At 39.6% G+C, this 19,060-nt stretch overlaps 1 protein-coding gene across 1 annotated transcript; it reads right to left on the reverse strand.

The window, feature by feature from the left end:
* Positions 1-35: 35 nt before the first annotated feature.
* Positions 36-18,414, reverse strand: LOC102795564 (phosphatidate phosphatase LPIN2-like). Its single transcript, XM_006795026.2, has 20 exons — positions 18,339-18,414; positions 10,525-10,725; positions 9,079-9,174; positions 8,684-8,982; positions 8,480-8,596; positions 8,208-8,331; positions 7,634-8,108; positions 6,928-7,027; positions 6,601-6,788; positions 5,910-6,003; positions 5,747-5,816; positions 5,582-5,665; positions 5,220-5,299; positions 4,548-4,704; positions 3,804-3,952; positions 2,744-2,830; positions 2,506-2,658; positions 1,907-2,021; positions 1,681-1,784; positions 36-1,577 (listed from the first exon to the last, which is right to left on the reverse strand). The coding sequence occupies exons 2-20, from the start codon at positions 10,714-10,716 to the stop codon at positions 1,433-1,435; spliced, it is 2,829 nt and encodes a 942-aa protein (XP_006795089.2). The 5' UTR covers positions 10,717-10,725; positions 18,339-18,414; the 3' UTR covers positions 36-1,432.
* Between the last annotated feature and the right edge of the window lie 646 nt (positions 18,415-19,060).

The raw sequence follows: 19,060 nt of genomic DNA on the forward strand, positions 1-19,060 counted from the left end.
ACTTAAACTAATACATAGTAGTATATTTAATGTACAGCAAATCTGCATTTTGACACCTTAAAAAAAATTACATTTCTGCTTTTGTATCATGTATTGATCAGAAATCTGGTCATTCTTTGTGCTTGCACGGTTACATCAACACAAATCCACACAAAGTAATCGCAGCGATCTACAGAAAAGAACTCAAAGCAGCAGAAACTTTCCTTACTCTAAAGAGAAAATTACCTTAATAAAACTAAAAAAAAATACTGTGTTCTCTTCACACAAAGTGTATTACTTTCATAGAAAGAGTGCAATAAATTTTACTGACAGTAACGTCTGCCAAAACATCAGTAAAACATGAAAAATGAAGTGAAAATAATAAAATGATTTTCTAGTAGCAGCATTTTTTTAAGTTACAGTAATACAGTTAAACCCAAGCAAATCATTTCACAATTTCCTTCTTAGCATATTAATGCAAAATCCTTCAGCTTTTTAAAACTACACATTAAATAAGATTGTTATAAACAAAATAAGGCGGCAAAAGGATGCTTACACAGCCGTTCTGCAAACACCACTAAAATTTGCAAATATAACTCCATGACTCACCCGTACAAAATATTCAACTCATACCCAGTTTACATTTGTGATTTCCCTTCACATGTAGTCTTCTTGGCTTTGCTAAACTACTTCTAGCATTGCTGATGGTTTCACAACACTCTGTTGTCCTTTTTATTTGTACTAGTGTGCCTTCAATGTGCTCCAGTTTGTCAAAAATACTCAATCTTTAACGTAAAATTTTCATTCTCAGGAAAAACTTGCAATGTGGTCAGAATCGGTTGTGTTGGTTTAGCTAAAATCTGCTGCGTGCCAGCACACAACGGTGCTTCACAGTCCACAGTGACTGTCTGATCCCGAGGAAAGAAAATCAAGGTACAAAATACAATAACAATGTGGAACCGTCCACAACGTGGACCATCAACACCAAACTTGTAAAACACAAAAGTGTAAATAGTCAAAAAAAAAAAAAGTGTGAAATAAAACAGCAGCAGTGCTGGAAGTAGACCAGAGGTGCACAAGGAGACGACCTTGAATGGGAAATTGTCCAAATTTAGATGAGGTATAGTTTTTTTAAAATTGTGCATGAAGTCGCAGGACTTTGTGATCACGCTTCGTATGTCGGACAACCTGGTCACACTAACTGTTATAGCTCCACTGTCTATACAAGTCCTTAAGAAACTTCTGCAAAAGCCTTCAGATAAAGTTCTTTTCTGTGAAGTTTAAATAATGAGGCGCATGAAGGAAATATATTTGCAATATGGAGTGAATCAATACTCCAAACTGTCTTAGTGCTCTACAAAGCTCTCGGACATGTGAACGTAACTGGCATTAAGCCTTTGCAGAGTCAACAAAATAACCAGAGTTAAAGTGTTCGGGGGTCTGGTAGTCCAAATTAAAGCAGCTCCTCGAGGCACACCTCAGCGATGGGCTCTCTCCAGTAAGAGAAGGAGCTGAACTCTGGGCAGCTGAAGGTGGCGTTGTGTTGTGTACTCCGCAGAGGGAAAACATGTTCCACCAGCTCACTCAACCGGCTGTATCTGCCAAAAAACAAAACAGCAGCAGTGAAAACAATGACCGTCTGTCTGAGAGAAACAGCTGGCAGACACAAACACAAATTCCAGGGATGGGTCGCCTACTTACGATGTTTTATTGCCTTTGGCTTGTTCGAGGATCAGCTCCCCCTTGGGATTCACTGTGAATATTCGGCACGCAGGAACGCCCACCCTCTTATAGGCAAACACATCCTTGTATACAAAAGAAAAATGAGAAAAAGTATAATTTCATTCATTTATCATAATTCAGTCAGATCTCAAAGAGAAAAACCTCAAAAGTACTAACAGCACAGGGACAAAATTGAGAAACTCACGCTTTCTCTGTTTCCAAAGGCAGCATAGAAGGGGTGTGTGTTTGGGAAGAACAAGTTCTTGATGTCTGTGAGGCATTCGATTTTGAACTTCTCAGGCTTCTTTTCAATGATTTCTCTAACAAGAAAGAAAGAATTAAAGAATTAACCTCAGTCCTTCTGCTGCTGGAGTGTCCTTCTTTTAACTGAGCTCATTTTTCATGACTTTCAAACTCACTGAATGACTGAATCATCTAATGAGCAGCCACAATGCATGACACCGACAGGAGTTAAATTTTTCATTTTAATGATGCAGGCTAAAGATAATATTTGCAGGTTTTGTTTTTTAAAGTTTCTCGTCATCAACTGCTCCACAGTGTGAGAATGTGTGACTGGAGCTAAAATAACATTTCATTAAAGGAAAAGTAAAAGTAAAATGATTATAATTTGCATTGTGATAAAATGCTTCCTCTATAATTCTGTTTTATAGTCACTGTAATTCTCTTGGGAAGCACAAACATTTATTTGTGCATCTTAAATCATGTATTCATTCTAAGCTATTCAAATAGCGCTGTTGACTGGAACAAGCAGTACATAAGAAAAGGAAGGTTTTATTTTCTTACCTGTGGAAGGCTGAGAAGAGGCTGCTTGGGGAGAGGAGGAGGGGTCCCTGAGGCAGCAGAGTCCCTCTGTCGTTCACCCAGTGCAAATACCCTCGAGTCATGTCAGCCATGCCGATGGCTCGAGCCGAGCAGTACAGGAACTTGAAGCCATTCCTTCAGTGGAAAGATGTTCATGTTACTTGTTGACGTCTTTATGGCCTAACAGAGTGTAGTCATGGAAACTGTTACTGTTTCTTACTCATGCACTGAGTGGTAAAGCTTAGCAATTCCCTGGTGGGTCCAGTCTTTACCAAGCTGAGGTAGAATCTGACCAAACACATCTGATCTGTGGGAAAGTAGATTTAAATACTAACAGAGCGGAGCATAAAAATGATACTGAGAGATCCATATTTGATGACTGAATGCTGCGTATTATCAAACAAAACAAAAATTAGAGAAGTTTACCATCATAACACTCCAACCTGTACACTCAAGTATAAAAAATTTAAATGTCAATACAAGTAAAACATCTGTGATTAATTAAAATGAGACATTAAAGGTCAGAGGGCATATTCACCTTTAAAATTGGTTAAAATAGTGCTTATTACTTCAGACTGTATTTAAAACACCACAAGTCACAAAACTGTAGTGAGCCTGATGAGGACACTGCACCCTGAGAGAGTAGCGATTGATCAATAACAAGGTAAATAGGTAAAGAAAACACAATTTTATCATCTATTTTACACTAACTGGCACTAAATTAAATTCTTTATTTAGATATTACACTAGAGATTGAGACAAGCATGTTAGGAAAGTGTTTAAATACTACAATGATACACAAAATCTGTTTGTCCACAAACTCCTCCAAGACATTGAGAACCAAACTTGGCACACAGGTACATCTTTGGCCCCTGGAGGTTCTCATCTATATCATATATAATGGTGTCATCCTGATGCATAGCAACCACCTCATAATGGGCTAAAATGGCCTGTTTTTAGCATTTATGCATCTATAGCACCAAATAAACAGAACTCTTGCCTCCGTATCTTTTACTGGTCCAAGTGACAAGGTTTGTGCTTAGCAATGTGAACTCCACATGGAGGCTTGTCTATTGACTTCTAAAGTCTAAGCAGTGAAACTGCAGTTCTGACTGTGCAGAAAGGCAAATTAGTACCCTCTTAGCGTGCTGTTGCTGATAAATATTTTGCCCTGTGCACTCTACTATATGCCGTAAAGCACATAAGACTCAAAACACACTGAAATCTCATGAAATAAAGACAATACAAAGTATTTATTTAAGTATACTTATTCCCCATACTTGGTGATGGTCCCATCGATGTCAGAAATGATGACCTTGTCGTCCCAGTTCCACAGGTAGATGGTCCCTGCACAGCGACACGTTCCCTGGTACTGAGTGGTTATGCTAAAGGTCATATCATTTGGCCCCTCTCTTAACTTCAGGCTGGCCTGTAAGAGACACAATGATTAAACTTTTCTTTTAAACACAAATACTGCACCAAAAAGTGTGAAAGTTAAGTATTACTTGCAATATAAGATACCTTCCACTACACGAGTAACATACTGAGCTTGATAAGAAAGCTGGGTATAATACATATTTGTTCATGTAACATCCTGCTATTGTGGCCACTAAATCTTAGCATTTCATTTACCTAATAGAAACCATAAACTTAAATGTAATTTAGTAATAACCATGACAGCAGTCATCTTTCAGGCTCTTCCCCCCCATTGTCCACATTCTCACTTATCAGCATGTTTATATATGTGTGTGCTATCTCTGTCACTTTCTGCATGAATGCCTGTGCTTGTGTTCTAACATTTTACAAATCATCTTGGTAGGATTTTACTGCAGTTAGCACAAACATAGAAAACTCTGTTCTGTAGCTCAAGGCTGCATTGAGTCAATGATGGGATGTTTTGTAAACAAAATAAAATATCTAATCTAGGGCTTTTCTCTGCACTTCACAGAAACAGAAATTAAACGACTCAAATGAGTCTGCTTGTAGTTTTTCCCAGTTAATCACTCAGTGGTGCGAGGTCTTACTATCTGATCAGACGAAAGGCGGAGGGATTTCTTGTAAGAGTGACACGGTTGTGGTGCTTGATTTTCCGTCTGCACGCGCTCAGTAGGTGTTAAAGCAGGAGCCGCAGCATTCAGCTCTTTAGTCTCATCATCGCTGGACCACTCTGAAGCTTTCTGCCTGTAGAGGAGAGTACAGTCTGAAGAAGACCAGCAAATGGTGTCAAGAGTAGAGAAAATGGGCCTTGGCCCAGAAAAGAGTTAAGTCATTGTGAAGCAATGTCAAAATAGGCACAACAGCAGGACAATTCAGTGACATATTTATGCTATATCAAATATCTTTCAGGAAACGAAACTCCACCTTGCAGCATCATTTATAGTCAAAAGAGGGCAGCAGACCTGCTAATTCATTTACTTAAAGTATTCATTTGCCCTTGACACAGTTTACACTGAAACTGAAAGCACTTTCAATGATTTCTACAATAGTTAAAGATAGAATCTGCTAGTTCAAACTAATGTTGAACCTGTTTTTTGTTTGGTTCCTGGACTCGTACTGATTTAGAGTTATGTAATGACAGCACTGCATGCTGACTAACATGCTAATCCACCCTCTGTGGGACATGTTTACCCAACACTGCTTGTCCTGATGTGTGACTCTAGTGTTGTGAGGAAGCCAGAGCTTTGTTGCTGACTCACTGTGTTTCTGGGGCCTGGTGGAGGGAAGGGCTCTCTGTGGTCAGAGACTCCTGTCTCTCTAACTTGGTCTCTGATGATAACTAAAAAAAAAGAGGAAGAAATGTTGTTAAATTTATCTTATTGGAGATATAGAAATACAAAAAACAATGTGCAGTAAAAGTTTGTTTCATAAGGGAGTGAAGAGTCTTTACATAATGATGCAAAGCAGCGAGTGATGTAATGGTTACTGATGCATTTAGGTAACCTGTTTCTCATCTGACTCAAGTCATTTACAATTCAAAGTTACTGATTACCGCCCGCTACACTCGAAAATAGGAGTGTCACATATAAAGTAAGAAGTTATTAATTTCATAGAAACACACCTGCTTCACGCTGCTCTTTCTCCAGAACCACCAGCGTCCCGACTTTTTGGGCATTTTCTCTTTCACCCAGGCCTCCTCTGTAGCCTGTCAGTCAAACAACAGAAGCATATGTATAAGTGTGCAGATGTAAGCAGCTAAATCTTAAGACGTTACACTAAAAGATACCTTTGGCAGGTTCTTCTGGAAAGCTTGCATACTGAGTATCAATGGAGCTGCCAGTGTCCAGTTATAATACCTGAAATATAAAGAGGTATAACACCTGGATGTTCCAAAGATTATAAAAAACATTGATGAAACAGTGCACCTGTTGGGTAGCAGGAAGACTGACCTGTTTGCAATTCTGACCACCAAATTAGGATTATCAATAATTGCTGGATTCTCTGCAAAGTCATTGTAGGTTATGATGTGCTCCATGAATTTTTCTGGAAGAAAAAAGATCATCATGAGCCACACTAAAAATAAAGATGCCAACCCATACTGCAAACTAATATTGCAGAGGAGCTGTAAATAAAAACATATATACCCTGCTTTTCTTTTCAAAATAATTCAAAGCTTTATTTGTTTCACACAAGTTTAATAACTGATATGGAAAATTACAAAGTGTGACCTTTTGCATATCTGCATTTTCCTCAAACAGACCTCAAACATAAACTTCTGTGTTAAACATGTGTCCTTGGCTGTATACTTTCAAATTTCAGCTCAAGAGGCTAAAGGCAGGTCAACAGGTAACAGGTGCAACCAGGAGCATGCTCGCTGTTTTTCGACATTCACGGCTGCGTACAATGACTTGGTCCTTCAGGGTGAGACTGTTATTCCTGCTAAAGGAGTTCTACTGTAACATCTTGACAACATTTAGAGTGACGGTGCATGTCATCGGGTGCTGGCCTGCCCTAGACACCAGATTTGCCTGCCTTCAACCTCCCCAAAGTGAAAATGACACACTGGCAGAGATCCAGCATGTAATCCAGAGGGCACAAGGTGTCAGAATCAGACTTCCAGGGAGGGAAAGCTACAGCTACCTTTAGAGATCTCCGAGTTCTCACCGACGCCTCCACACAGTGACAGTGTGACATCAGGCAGGTCTCCAGCAGAGTCCGACAGACACTCAGTGCCACTGTCTGCTGCTGCACTCCCCACTGACTGGGGTGACTGGGATCCAGAGCGTCGTCCTGTCTCCACCCAGTGTTTATTGACCTGTTCTGACTCACTGAAACAAGAGTGCAGGTTTAGACACTAAAATCAGAAAGTAGTTTTCATATTTGTGTTTCAAAAGTATAGTGTTTATTTCACCATGTCTAAGGGTGCAGGACAGAACAGGGTAGCTGAAAGGGTTTCCAGGTATGTACCTTTTTGGGAAGTACCGGGCAGCAACGTCAGGCTCGAGTGCGGTGAGGTCTTCCAGGTAAATATCTTCTGGTCCCTGATGTTGGCTCCTCTTCCTCACGACTTTGTGAAATTAAAACAAAGGGTTGACTTCTTTGAAATTGCTGACTTTTTTTTTTTTTCACTTCACTTTCGCGTACAAAATGCAGCCCCAGACAGAGTATGAACTCAGGCCGGAACAGAAACCACATCCTTCCTGTCAGCATTCACATACACTCTGAATGGGTTCAAGTCAGAAAGAGTCTCTGAAAAATTCTCCACTTTTTCTCATCTTGGACTTATTTTTATGGATTGTTTCTTATGATATTTGCTTTACATTTTCAGGGACCGATTTAAAAGTTTATTAGTAGCTCTTCTCTCAAAAACAGGGAACTGCTGGGTCTCTTTTTGTAGTCTTTTCTTATCCTTGTCATTAATATTATACTGTGCCAGGGGGACCAAGTAAGGGAGGACCTCTCTTTGTAATAAAATGAAATGAAAGATTCAAAGCCTCCCTCCTCCTCATCTAAACAATTCTCCTACACTTCTAAGAAGACATGCTTCTGCATCAGAAATTGCAGGAAATCTTTCTCCTGCTAATGATTTGTTTAAACTTTTCTATATTAAATCTGTAGGTTTAAACAAATTCCTTTAGTATATATGAATTTCAGATTAAGGTAAAAGTGTTACCCCTTCTCTTGATGGGTGAGTCGGTGGCTTTTGAATTGGCACTTGGGTCAGGACAAACAGCTGCAGAGTCTCCGGTCTGGTTACTACCTCCGCTGGCAGTCGAGCTGCTGTCCTGGCGGCTGGGAGGTGAAGATGTCCACCTGGCCTTGCTTGCATTTTTTGCACTGAGGTCAGCATTGCTTGGGCAGGGCTCTGGTGTAAAGCTGCTCAATATCAAACTTGAAAGGTCTGGCTTGGGTTCTGTATTGTTTGTACCATGTGATGAAGCAGCAGGGGGCTGCGCTTTGCAGCTACATTCATCAGGTTTGATGGTTCGGGGCTCAGGTTTTACGATACTGCAAACGGGATCTGTTGTTCCCCGTCCTCCTCTGGACTCTTCCTCCATGGCTTCAGAGCTCAAAATAACCCTGAAGTGTGTGTTCTCTGAGGGAGTGATGGTCAAAGTCTTTGGCTCCCATTTTTCCTTTTTGTTGACCTGAACACAATAAATAGCTTTTAGAATTTTTCAGCAACTCTCTAGATATATATAACTGAATGATATGAACTAGCACTAGTCCAAGTTTTAGACTCTTACCCTGGTAGATTCTGGAAATTCCCCCCAGGTCCACTGCATGTGCGACTCAGCCCTGAGCATGCTCTCTGACGGCTTCACCATCAGCTCCGAGTCACTCTTCGGTGACATGGGCTCAGGCACCTCCCTGATATAAGAAAAATAAAAGCTCTTATGATGCTGTAGGAGTAATTTGTTTTATTCAGCCCAGTCTGATTTAAATGTGTAAGTGTTTGATCTTTCTGCTTGTAGGAACTCTGTAAACATCTGAATGGACGAAACAGAAAAGGCCATACGTAGTGCAGGGCGACCAGTCGCCATCAGAGAATGGGTAGCTGTCCCATTCAAGGGCGGTGAGTGGGGAATGCTGTCTGTGGTCCATATTGTCCTTCATTGCAGACAGTGAAGATGCTCTGATGACAGGAAACAACAAATTAATAATTCAGTTACACTGAAGAACAGGTCAAATTTCAATTTTTAGAGTAAACATGTCTCCTCACCGTCCACTGTGTGCATTTTGCTCTTCATCTGAACTGAGATCACACAGCTCCAGCTCCCCGGCTGCAGATGCCGTCGTTTGCTCTTCCTTACGTGGCTCAGCTTTGTGCTTTCTCCTGCGTCTCTTCTTCTTTTTACCAGCTGAATTGGAGCAGGGGTGGAGGTTTACAGAGACTGGCTCTTCCAGACTGAGGGGCTGGCTGGTCTCTGCTGTTGTTCCCCCACATCTGGATTCTCTGCTCCTGAAGAGAGGCTCTTCTGTGGGGATAGGTGAGGTCACCAAATGTGCTGGAACAATCTCCTGTTTCAGAGGAAAAAAAATTAATACATGTACAAAAAAAGAACAACGATAGATAATTCAGCTCAATTTTATTCATATTAAGTGGGTAAAACTCACATTATTCTGCTCCGTCTCCTGGACAAAGAAGGCCTCTCCATTGTCTCCAAGCTTCATGTGTAGCTCCACAGGTTCTCCATTGATCTCTATATCAATCTGCAGTCAAACAACATTTCAAAAGATGCTTAAACTCTGTTCTCCTCAGATGGCCTCAGATTTTTTTTACCAAACCCTAATGAGGCTTAACAGAAAAGCACAATATGTATGTCGTCACAGAAGCTTTAGAGTTAAGCCACAGAGAAAACTACTTGCAATGACTTCTGCCCATTATTTAAAACAAACAAGCCTTAAAGGCTCTCAGCATTAAATCCCCCAAATTATTGGTATTAACACCCAAGTGTGTTCAGTGAAGTACAGTAAGTGCTCTGTTTCACGCATTCACCAAAACTCGGTCAGACTAAAGAAAAAAATAACTGTGTTTCTCCTGCTAATCTTAATGTTAGCTGTGTTTTCCTGGGATCCAGTAATCTGCTGATTTTAGTGATTATTGGCCTCCATTTTTAAGCCATCTTCAAGTATTGGTGCTCAGTGCAGGGAATCAGCAGAGGCACTGATGATCTCATAAACATAAATGCATGGAATTCCAGAAGGAACCCAGGGACTCAAATAAAGGTTTTCATTTTTTAATTTTCCATTGATCTGCTCCAATACTGGAAATAACATGTTCTTTAAACCATTAAAAAATGTTTTTCATAATTCTCTTCTACTTTAAACTCAGCTGTGCTAATTAAGTGACTCCCAGCACTTAAATTGTCACAAGGTGCAGGGCATTTAACACCTGTGTTCTATTTTTTCCTGCTTGGTTTGTAGTAAGAAATGTTTTAAACCTCTCTGTGATTTACAGAGTAAGTGAAAACATCTTCAGTCAACCACAGACTACTTCCTGTTCCTGTCAGTCTTTCCTGCAAGTCTACAACAGACGGGCTTATTCTATATGTAAGACAAGGTTTTTGAAGAGGATGAAGCTCTATCAGCTGGGAATAAGAAGCTGAATTGAGCTTTAGTCTATGTATTCTGTCTCCATCCTCAGTTACCCACTATACAGAGGCTATAAATAGAGAGAGTGCAGTGTGCTCTTGTTAGAAGCAGAGAGTGGATTGGATGATAATGTGGTTGAGATGGAAAGAGAGAGGCAAAGAGCAGTCAGATGAACAGAAAATCTATTGTGCAGCTTCTTGATAACACACAGGTTCATTGTGCAACCTTGGACACCCCACATAATATAAAATTAGCCATTATGATCTATCTAAAAACATTTCTATGGTCGTTTTTGTTAACATTTAAACAGACATGTTTTACATTTATTTTAAAGTCTGCTCCAGAATACTGAAATGTTTAGGTTCAAACATTTCCTTCAGAGCAGAGCAAGCACGCTTTCATTTAAATTCACCGCACACATTTGGAGATTTTTACACCTGTGCACTTCTACTTAAAGCAGGCACTCACTACTTTCTCCCTGGAGCGCAGCACCCCCAGTTTTCCAAAGCGGACGTGGAAAGGAGAGCACTGGAACGTCCCATCGGGCTGTCGGACCACAATCACGTCAATGCAGCCTGAAAGAGTGGCCTGATTGATCCCTTTATAGAGCTCCTTTACTGTCACCAGCACCTGGCCTGCCAGCTGCCCCACATAGTTCATGGTGTTCACCTGTCAGCAAAAATAGCTTTCGTTAATTTACACTTTACCTTCCAACCCCTTATATTGTCTGGATTAACAGCAGAATAAAATCACGAGGTCATTTTTGTGTCTTTCTAGGACATGGTTCCTGTCGTGAGGCCCCTGTTGTTCAGAATAGCCTGCAAAGGAAATGCATGCCAGTCCCTAAACACAGTGGCTCTGTCCCATTTTCTTAAAGAGTCCTAGGCGATTGAGACTTAATCAGTGCCTCAGATACAGCACAGAGGCTGCTGATGTAGAATTGACCAGAGAGCACGTTTCTGAAAGTGTTTCTGTGTCCACAAGAAGCAGAAGTTACAATCAATGGGACCCAACTTGGGTCATCTAGTTTTTCTCTCTGTAACCAGTTTGAGTGTTAACAACATGACAATCCTTAGCGGTTAGAAAAGACCTTTGTACAGTTTGTACAGCTGGCAACAAATCTGTGATAGTTTTATGTACAGTTTTACATAAACGAGCGAAACCTGTCTGACGTGTCAGCCTGACTTTGTCTGTTAGAGGAAAAAGGAGTGATAAAACCTCAAATTTAGGTTAATTAAGAATTCAAAAAATGCTACAATGAAAATAAAATGCACACTGGTAGCACAATTGTATTTTTATTCATATTCATAACTTTTTTATTTTTACTAACATTTCTGTACTTTTTATGCACATCATACTCACTATAATCATCACCAGCACTGAAGCCATAAATACATATAATTATATTATTCTCTCATCTTTAAATCCTCATGTCTGCTTCATCACCTTTTATTGTTGAAGGGGACATGAGGAATGCATTTTATATTAGTCACAGATCACTTTAGAAAAACATTTCTGGTATTTTGACTCAGTGGTTAAGCAGTCATTTTTATTTCTACCAGAGTTTATCAATGCTATAATGACATGTCATTAACAGCCATATTATTAATCTTCTCTGAATGTTTCAGGTCATTCATGTCTGCTGACTCAAAGCTAAGCAAAGTAAAATCATTCTTTTTTGTTCTGTGTTTTAATTTTGTGCTATGAATCTCAAAGAATAGTCGAACAGACACTACAATGCGTCCCTTATTACAATAAAGACCTCTGAAAGAGAATAACAATAATAATAAGATGTGAAAAGGTGGTACTCATGAGCTGGTAAAGTTTGGGGAATCTAATTTGAAACACAACCCAAAGATCATTGACATATTAGTCCATCCGGCTGACGATTCAATATCATTTGCTGTGGCTGGAGAGACGGCCAGATGAGGCAAAACCTTTTTGCATTAGATGAATTTGATTTGTGACCTGATGGTTTTCTATCTACTGGTCCTGAAAGATAACCCAATACAGAGCCAGTGCAGCACGAGTCCAAACTGTGTCAACTGTAAACTGTTAACACATAACCCTTTTCTACTGGTATTCATACAACAACATTATCCCTGAATCCAAATGTAATGTAATAAGATATTTCTCAGTCGAGGTCTTCCATGAACACAACCCTTGTATTAGCTTGCATAATAAAGCATAAGTCAGTCAGTGTAATAGGACTCTGTACTGTGGACAGTCGGATATATTACAACTAAGTAAGAACTGCAACTTACCACCACTGCAGTACACAATTCTTGTACTGTGACGGTTAAAAAGTTTAAAATAAAAGCATAAAATTTACAATTTATGGACTCATCGTAGCTAAAACATGATGTGTAGATGGACAAAGAGAGTTCACACCCAAGTGGATTAGGTTAAAAGGTTTGAAGGTGAACTCTGGCCTATGCTGTTTATAATCAGAACAGTCACTTCAGAAAAAAACCCACCAAATGCATTTTAAGGATATTTCTAACTTAATAATAATTTGTAGTGATTTCAACACTAATTTTATTTTATTGCATTTACTGTAAAATAGGGTTAATGCCTTTGATTTAAACATTTTAAGCGGTGTGTAAGTTTTAAATCTAGATTGAGTAAACAATGAATAAAAGAAACTTCTTACACAACAACACTACGACAATGTAAAAATACAATGTTATTGACTCAGATCACTGACAAAATCAGTTGTGGTTACATTTATCAGAACTGTCTCATGCGTCCCTCATACACAAGCTATTACATTACACTTCCAGGTTACATTACGTCATTACTCCGGCTAATGCAGTTTTGGGGTTTCCTGCTTTTCTCATGTACGTTCCTAACACCTCAGCAAACAAAGGCCATGTTTTCAGAGCTCAAATTTGTATTTACTGAATCTTATTTCATCCCTTCAGGACGTAAGTCGAAGTCGTACAATTGTCATTATATGTTCTCATGTTGCTCATCACCTACAATTACTGTGGTTAAATGTGAGTTCAGATGCTTTAATGTATGGGTTTGCAACAGGAAACATGACATGCAGATAAGGAGTTCTCATATTTGTGTGGCCTAAATGGTAAAAAAAAAAAAAAAAAAAAAAAGTGTTATTGTGTTGTGTTTGGGACAACAATTAAGAGACTAGATGCGAGCTGCTTACCAGCTGCTTGGACTTTGAAACCATTCAGCCTCTAAGACCGGCAGCCAGTGTTCCAATTAAACTCTAATGCGATTAGACATTAGATCAAAAACATACTCAGCGAACTACAATCTGCTGATAATAGCTGAAAATGATGAATACACAAAATTTGGTCCTTTTGAGATCCAGTCATATCTACAGCCATTAATTCTGCACATCAGGACCTTTTCATCAGTATCATAAACCTAACCTAAAGATAGTGTAAAGATGTTTAGTGATTGCAGCAGAAAGTAAAATGAAGTTGGGATTAAAGGACTGGAGCAGGTTTACAAGAGTAGATATATTCACAGTAGATAAGATACCTACTGTGAAGCTGATCACACAGTGGCTGGAAAAAGCAAGGAAGGAAAACTTAATCACTTTTCTTAATCAACTAATTTTTCTATAGAATCTAATTTCACCTTCTAATATTCCTCATTATCAATGAAAATTCAAAACATTTCTGTTGTCTTACACAAATTTTCCTCACTCTCCCTTTCCACTGACTCAACAGTCAGGTGAAATAATAATATACAGACTGACCAATAATTAAAAACAGTATCATTCGCAGATCCATCAGTTTGTCCTGCATTTCTTAAATAAATGACCACGAAAACACAAATACCAACCTTTACTCTTATTATAAAAAGAGCAAAGGTGAAAAAGGCCACCTTTGCTCATACTATTCAGTAAGACAGAAGTCAAAGCAGCACCCCAACTCACTAGAGTCCAGAGGGACTTCAGGTGCAGACGCTGGTCCCGCTGCTCTACAGGTGTCCTTCCTGAGGACTCCATGTGCTCCCTCCTCCTTTACCCCCCTTGTCCTCCTCAAGCAGCCTGCTCCTGGTTTGTGCCATGCAGCACAGCTCCTCTGACCTTTCTACATGCACTCTGAGGAAAAATTACCCCAGGCCTTAGCTAAAACGCTTACATAATCCAGCACCAGGCCCCCAGTCACGGACAACCTGTGCTTGAAATGTGTCTACAAGCAGTGCAAAACACCTTCAGGGAACACTTTGATCCAATGGATTTTGGTTTGAATAATAATTTACTCTATAAAATGTGAAAAACTATGCAGAACAACAGGTGCCAGAGCACATAACCATCCAAATGTTTCATATTTAAGAATGCAAAAGTAGGTCATGTAGGTCAAACTAAATCTGATCTGTTGGCACAAGACATAGATAGCCGTTACTCATTCTATGGAAACCATGAATGTATATAGAATACCAGCAATGTATCTCAAACTTGGGTGTTCAGTGCTGAGAAGACCACAAAGGTTACTGAATGTTGCGCAGTGTTTAATGATACGATAACAGCATTACACTGTGTGCACAGAGTTCCTGTAATATCCTGTGACTTCCTGTCCTACTGTCAACCAAAGCAAGCTGTACCCTGATAACTGCAACGCTCGTGTTGTGTTCAAAACAGAAGTGTCTAGATGAGAACACAAAAACAACAATCAGAGCTCCCTGTTGAGTGCTGTTGACCACCGTCTGCTTTATCTGCAATGCACATGACCAAATTTAGAATGAGTTCAACTCCCACAGCACTTCTGTCTCACACATCATAAGCTCTATAAACAGATATGTGCATGTGAATTTGCAGAATGTAGATATGGGGCAAGACATTTCATTATTCTGGTATGTATTAAAAGTACAAAAGCCTAGTGAAGGCTTAAACAGGCTTTGGTTGCATGTAGGTAAACTGTCAATTTACTTTTCTGGCCACCATACTGTAGCTCTTTATTAGTTTTTCTCTAAGCTTTCTCCCTGCAGACAGAAAGTTAAGTCTTGGCCCAGATATCCCCAGGCTGCACTTAAAGTCTGAAAATACTGGCTGATATCCCCAGAGAATTTGGCTGCAGATTAGCTGCTAGGTTCCCACATTAAAGATAGAATGGTATGATGTTCTGTACAGCTGGGGGGCCAAAGTGTGCAGACTTGAAATTAACTGAATTCATCCAGAACATAACAAGAATATACAAATCAAAAACAACATGGATGAAAAAGCCTTATTTTCCACTAGAAGGTACCCAAACTCATGGTTTGCTTCATACCTACCAACAGAATAAAAGATGGACATCCTCTATTGTTCTACAAAGTGCCATTATGAATACACATATGTTCTAAAACTGGATGTGGCAAGCAAAAGGTGAACGAGGATGTGAAACTGTACACTCATTTCAGCTTGTATCTGATAAGTTGTTGCCCAACAACTTGTCAGATACAACCAAAAACAAAACTAAAACATAATTTTCAATATGGACTTAACGTTTTATTCACTATGATGTGAAACTAGAGACTGAGTCCATAAAGTCATCAGGAGAGTGTTTACGGACATGAAAGAGCAAGAGAGCAGAGGGCATATGCTGTGCTGACCGCTAGCTAGAGCGAAGGACATATAGTTTGTGTTGCGCTGGCCGCTGCGCTCTGCTTGTACGTCATTTTTTGCGGCCGCTCTACGTGTACTAGATACACCTGCTTCTTGTCATTTCAAAACATGTCTCTCTTTGACTTTGTATCCTCTACAAGAGTTTGTGTTGTATTATATCTATCTATCTATCCATCTATGCACGTAAATGTGTGTCAAAAAGTTCACCAAACTCAGATACACACATGCTTTCTTCATCGTCTTCTAGACTTGTTTTTATTGGTCAGGCAAAGGTACAGTCGAACTAGGTCAAACTTTGACCACGCATCCCTGAGTACGCCGCGTTGGCACTGCGCAGCAAGAAACCATTATTGTGCAGCGCAAGCAATAGAAATGAATGAGTTTCAGAGAGCAGCACTGCACGTGCCAAATCATATGTGAAGAAACACACAGGCCTAGACTGGTCTGCAATCATCTTGCAACCACTGGTCATGATCGAAAAATTGTATTCCCTAACCGTGGTTCCCAGAGGTTGATGGCAGCCACTTGGATGCTAAAATGCTAACGTTCCAGCCACGCAAGCCCATAGACTGGTTAGTAACCCCCTTGCAACCACCTGTCGATAAGGAAAAACCTGTATTTCCCAACAAGTTGGCCAAAAAGCTCCTTGTGATTGGTTTGGTTGCTAGCGTACTGCTGTGGTCATAGTTTAATGTAAGTGACGAACTTGTCTACTAGGGGAACTTTCTCCATTTCTCATCTGTGTCGTACTTTTTCCAAATTTTGCCACCACTGGGCTAGTTGTTTGAGAGTGTTTGCAGACAAAGAAACAAACATAACCATAACAATTTGCTAGCAACCAAAGCAACAGCCAGACGCCTCCAGTAACCACTGCCAACCAGTTGAGGAATACGCATTTCCTTAGCAACCAGTGATTGTATCTCATCCAATATGGCAGACAGCTCTTGAGCAGACAGCACGTGTGCGCATGTCACGTAAGAAAACCTCAACTTAGCATGAAGTCTTTCCGCAAACAGAGTAGCATCATTCTGATATTTTTATTAATATAATTTCAGTCACAGTTTCACAATCTTTACACCTCTGCTGTTCTGACAGTGGGAGACATTTAAAAACAACAGAAAGACTATTCAGGACAACTAATCACGTATACACATTTAATTTAAAAAACAAAATGGTCTTAACATGCGAAAATGCTAAGAATAATGTCAAGTACAAAAATCGACACCTCCAGGTGGGCTGGAACTAAATTATTTTCATTATTTATTCATCTCTTTATCATTTTTTAAATATACCTTTAATTTAATTTAATATACCATTAATCAAGTGTAGAGGTTTACAAATTAACCTAACAAGCAAAAGGTCTCTGGTTGCATTCTGGGATGAGACACAAATCGCTTGTGTCAGGATGTGTAAAAAAAACAAATCCCCCAAATCAAACATATGGAAACTACCCAGTGTGGAATCCCTTGTGAATAAGGGATTACCCATTTTGATTAATAAAATGTCCGCGTTGCCACACATGTTTGTCCACCAAAAGAGTCAAAAACACACAGCTAACACTATAAAAATACTTCATAAAATGATGAGTCAATTATCAGAAATGTCAATTAAAATATAATATAATGATGAACTTTTTCAGCAAAAATCCAAAAATAATTAAATAAAAAGTAACTGGTAACGATGGTAAACAGCTCATCAGAAAATTAGTCAGCAGACCAACAGGCTTTTGCCTCAAATGTCAGCATTTGTGTGGGCGTCTTCCTCATTCACAGGAATCATTTTGTATTCATATGATGTAATTTATGGCACAATATAAATATAACACAATAATATAACAAAAAGCTTTACTTTTTTGGTTGCATTACAAAAATGGCCAGATACGCATCCAGGACTCATCCTGGCCTGTCTCTCTGTATGGGATGACAGGACTTAAAGAGGTGTTAATCCTGTTTACAAGATTAGGACAAATCTAGCTTTCCCTGTCTTGGCACGTTCCTACTGCTTACTACATCCAACTGTCCAACGTGATTATGAGTCAGCCAGGTGTTGTTTTGACCAAGGTCGTGTTAAAGATCTGTTTCCATTAAAACCTTTCACCTATTCATAAAAGAAACATATCAACACTGTATGTGTGTTTTTCACTTGACTTTCTGAAGCTGAAAATTCCAATAGGGCTTTATTTCAATTAAATAATGATTTTAACTGTTTGTTTGCTTTTTAAATGTAGTAATTTCCCACATTTAAGTAGCTGTAAATGATTATGTTTGACATTTAGTCACTCCAAGCAGGAGGCTCCATGCACGAGGCTCCATGCACCTGTAGATTACATTCAAATTCTGCTCTCTAAATGCCCAGCTTTAGTTTAGTATTTCTGTAGTGAAACCTATGAGGCGTTTAAGGACACAGCTGACGGGTTTAACCTCACAAAACCGGCGCTTATTATAATTTAACAAAACGCGTTAGCGTCACAAACCTTCATTATCCTGCACAGGCTGACTTCTACTCGATATATCAACTGTCCACAAGCGACAATCAAACAGGACTCATTAGTTACATACAAGCAAGCTAAATGTCTCCTTCAACCACTCCGCAGCAGCGCAGAGGGGCAATATTTAAACTCGGGAACTCAGGTTGTGCCTCTTTAAATTCTCCCCCAGCTCTTAAATAAGCGCAGTGAGGACAGAGAGCGGTTAAATCATCCTACCTGCTGGAGTACCGGCTCACCGCAGGGAAACACACCGTCACTCAGCCTCTCCGCCGGCAGTTTGCCGAGTCTCTCCGCCTTTACCGCCGCTGAGTGGTGAAGGAGCACACCACGTGACCATGAGGCCGCACGTGATTTCAGCGCAGGTGGTCAGGTGATTAAGTTAGTTATTAGCGAAGTCCGTTATTTGAGGTTTAGAGGTAAAATGGAGAGTTTGCTTAAAATGTGGTGTGCACAGCCTCAACTTTTTTTTTAGAGAAATATCAAAAGGATTCAAAATGAAGTCACATACTTTTTAATTAAGACTTGATATCAGAATAGGCCTATGCTCCCCAACCATATTTTGTCAAAATAGCCCAGAATATGACTTTTAGGTCAGGGGTGTGTCCAGAGAGGGGCATGTGGTGGCACAGGTCACCCCTGAAATGTGACTGGCAATCTCCAATGCCCTACAATATTGGGTGAAGTCATGGATAGGACCAGCAGTTATGTAGCTAGTATTTTACAAAGGTACAGGTTTAATGCACTTGTACTTTATTTGTGTGTTTCTATGTTTGCATTATTGTAATAACTGTATTATTGTAGATCTATCTATCCATTAAAGTGATCAACAGCTGCAACATTAAAGTGACATACACGTCAATAAATTAAGAATGATAATCCAATGTAATGTTTATGAGTGAAAAGTGCCATTCTATATAATGAGCATGTTTACTTTAGGA

Source organism: Neolamprologus brichardi, chromosome 9, assembly GCF_056152115.1.
Source record: "Neolamprologus brichardi isolate AB-2024 chromosome 9, ASM5615211v1, whole genome shotgun sequence".
Lineage (NCBI taxonomy): Eukaryota > Metazoa > Chordata > Actinopteri > Cichliformes > Cichlidae > Neolamprologus > Neolamprologus brichardi.

What these genes read in the sequence shown, in the direction of transcription:
- LOC102795564 (XM_006795026.2), bottom strand. Translation starts at nt 10,716, where the DNA reads ATGAACTATGTGGGGCAGCTGGCAGGCCAGGTGCTGGTGACAGTAAAG. An exon ending in GAACTCGGAGATCTCTAAAG is followed by an intron (nt 6,004 to 6,600) that starts GTAGCTGTAGCT and finishes TTTTTCTTCCAG; the next exon opens with AAAAATTCATGGAGCACATC. An exon ending in CACCAGGCCCCAGAAACACA is followed by an intron (nt 4,705 to 5,219) that starts GTGAGTCAGCAA and finishes TCTCCTCTACAG; the next exon opens with GCAGAAAGCTTCAGAGTGGT.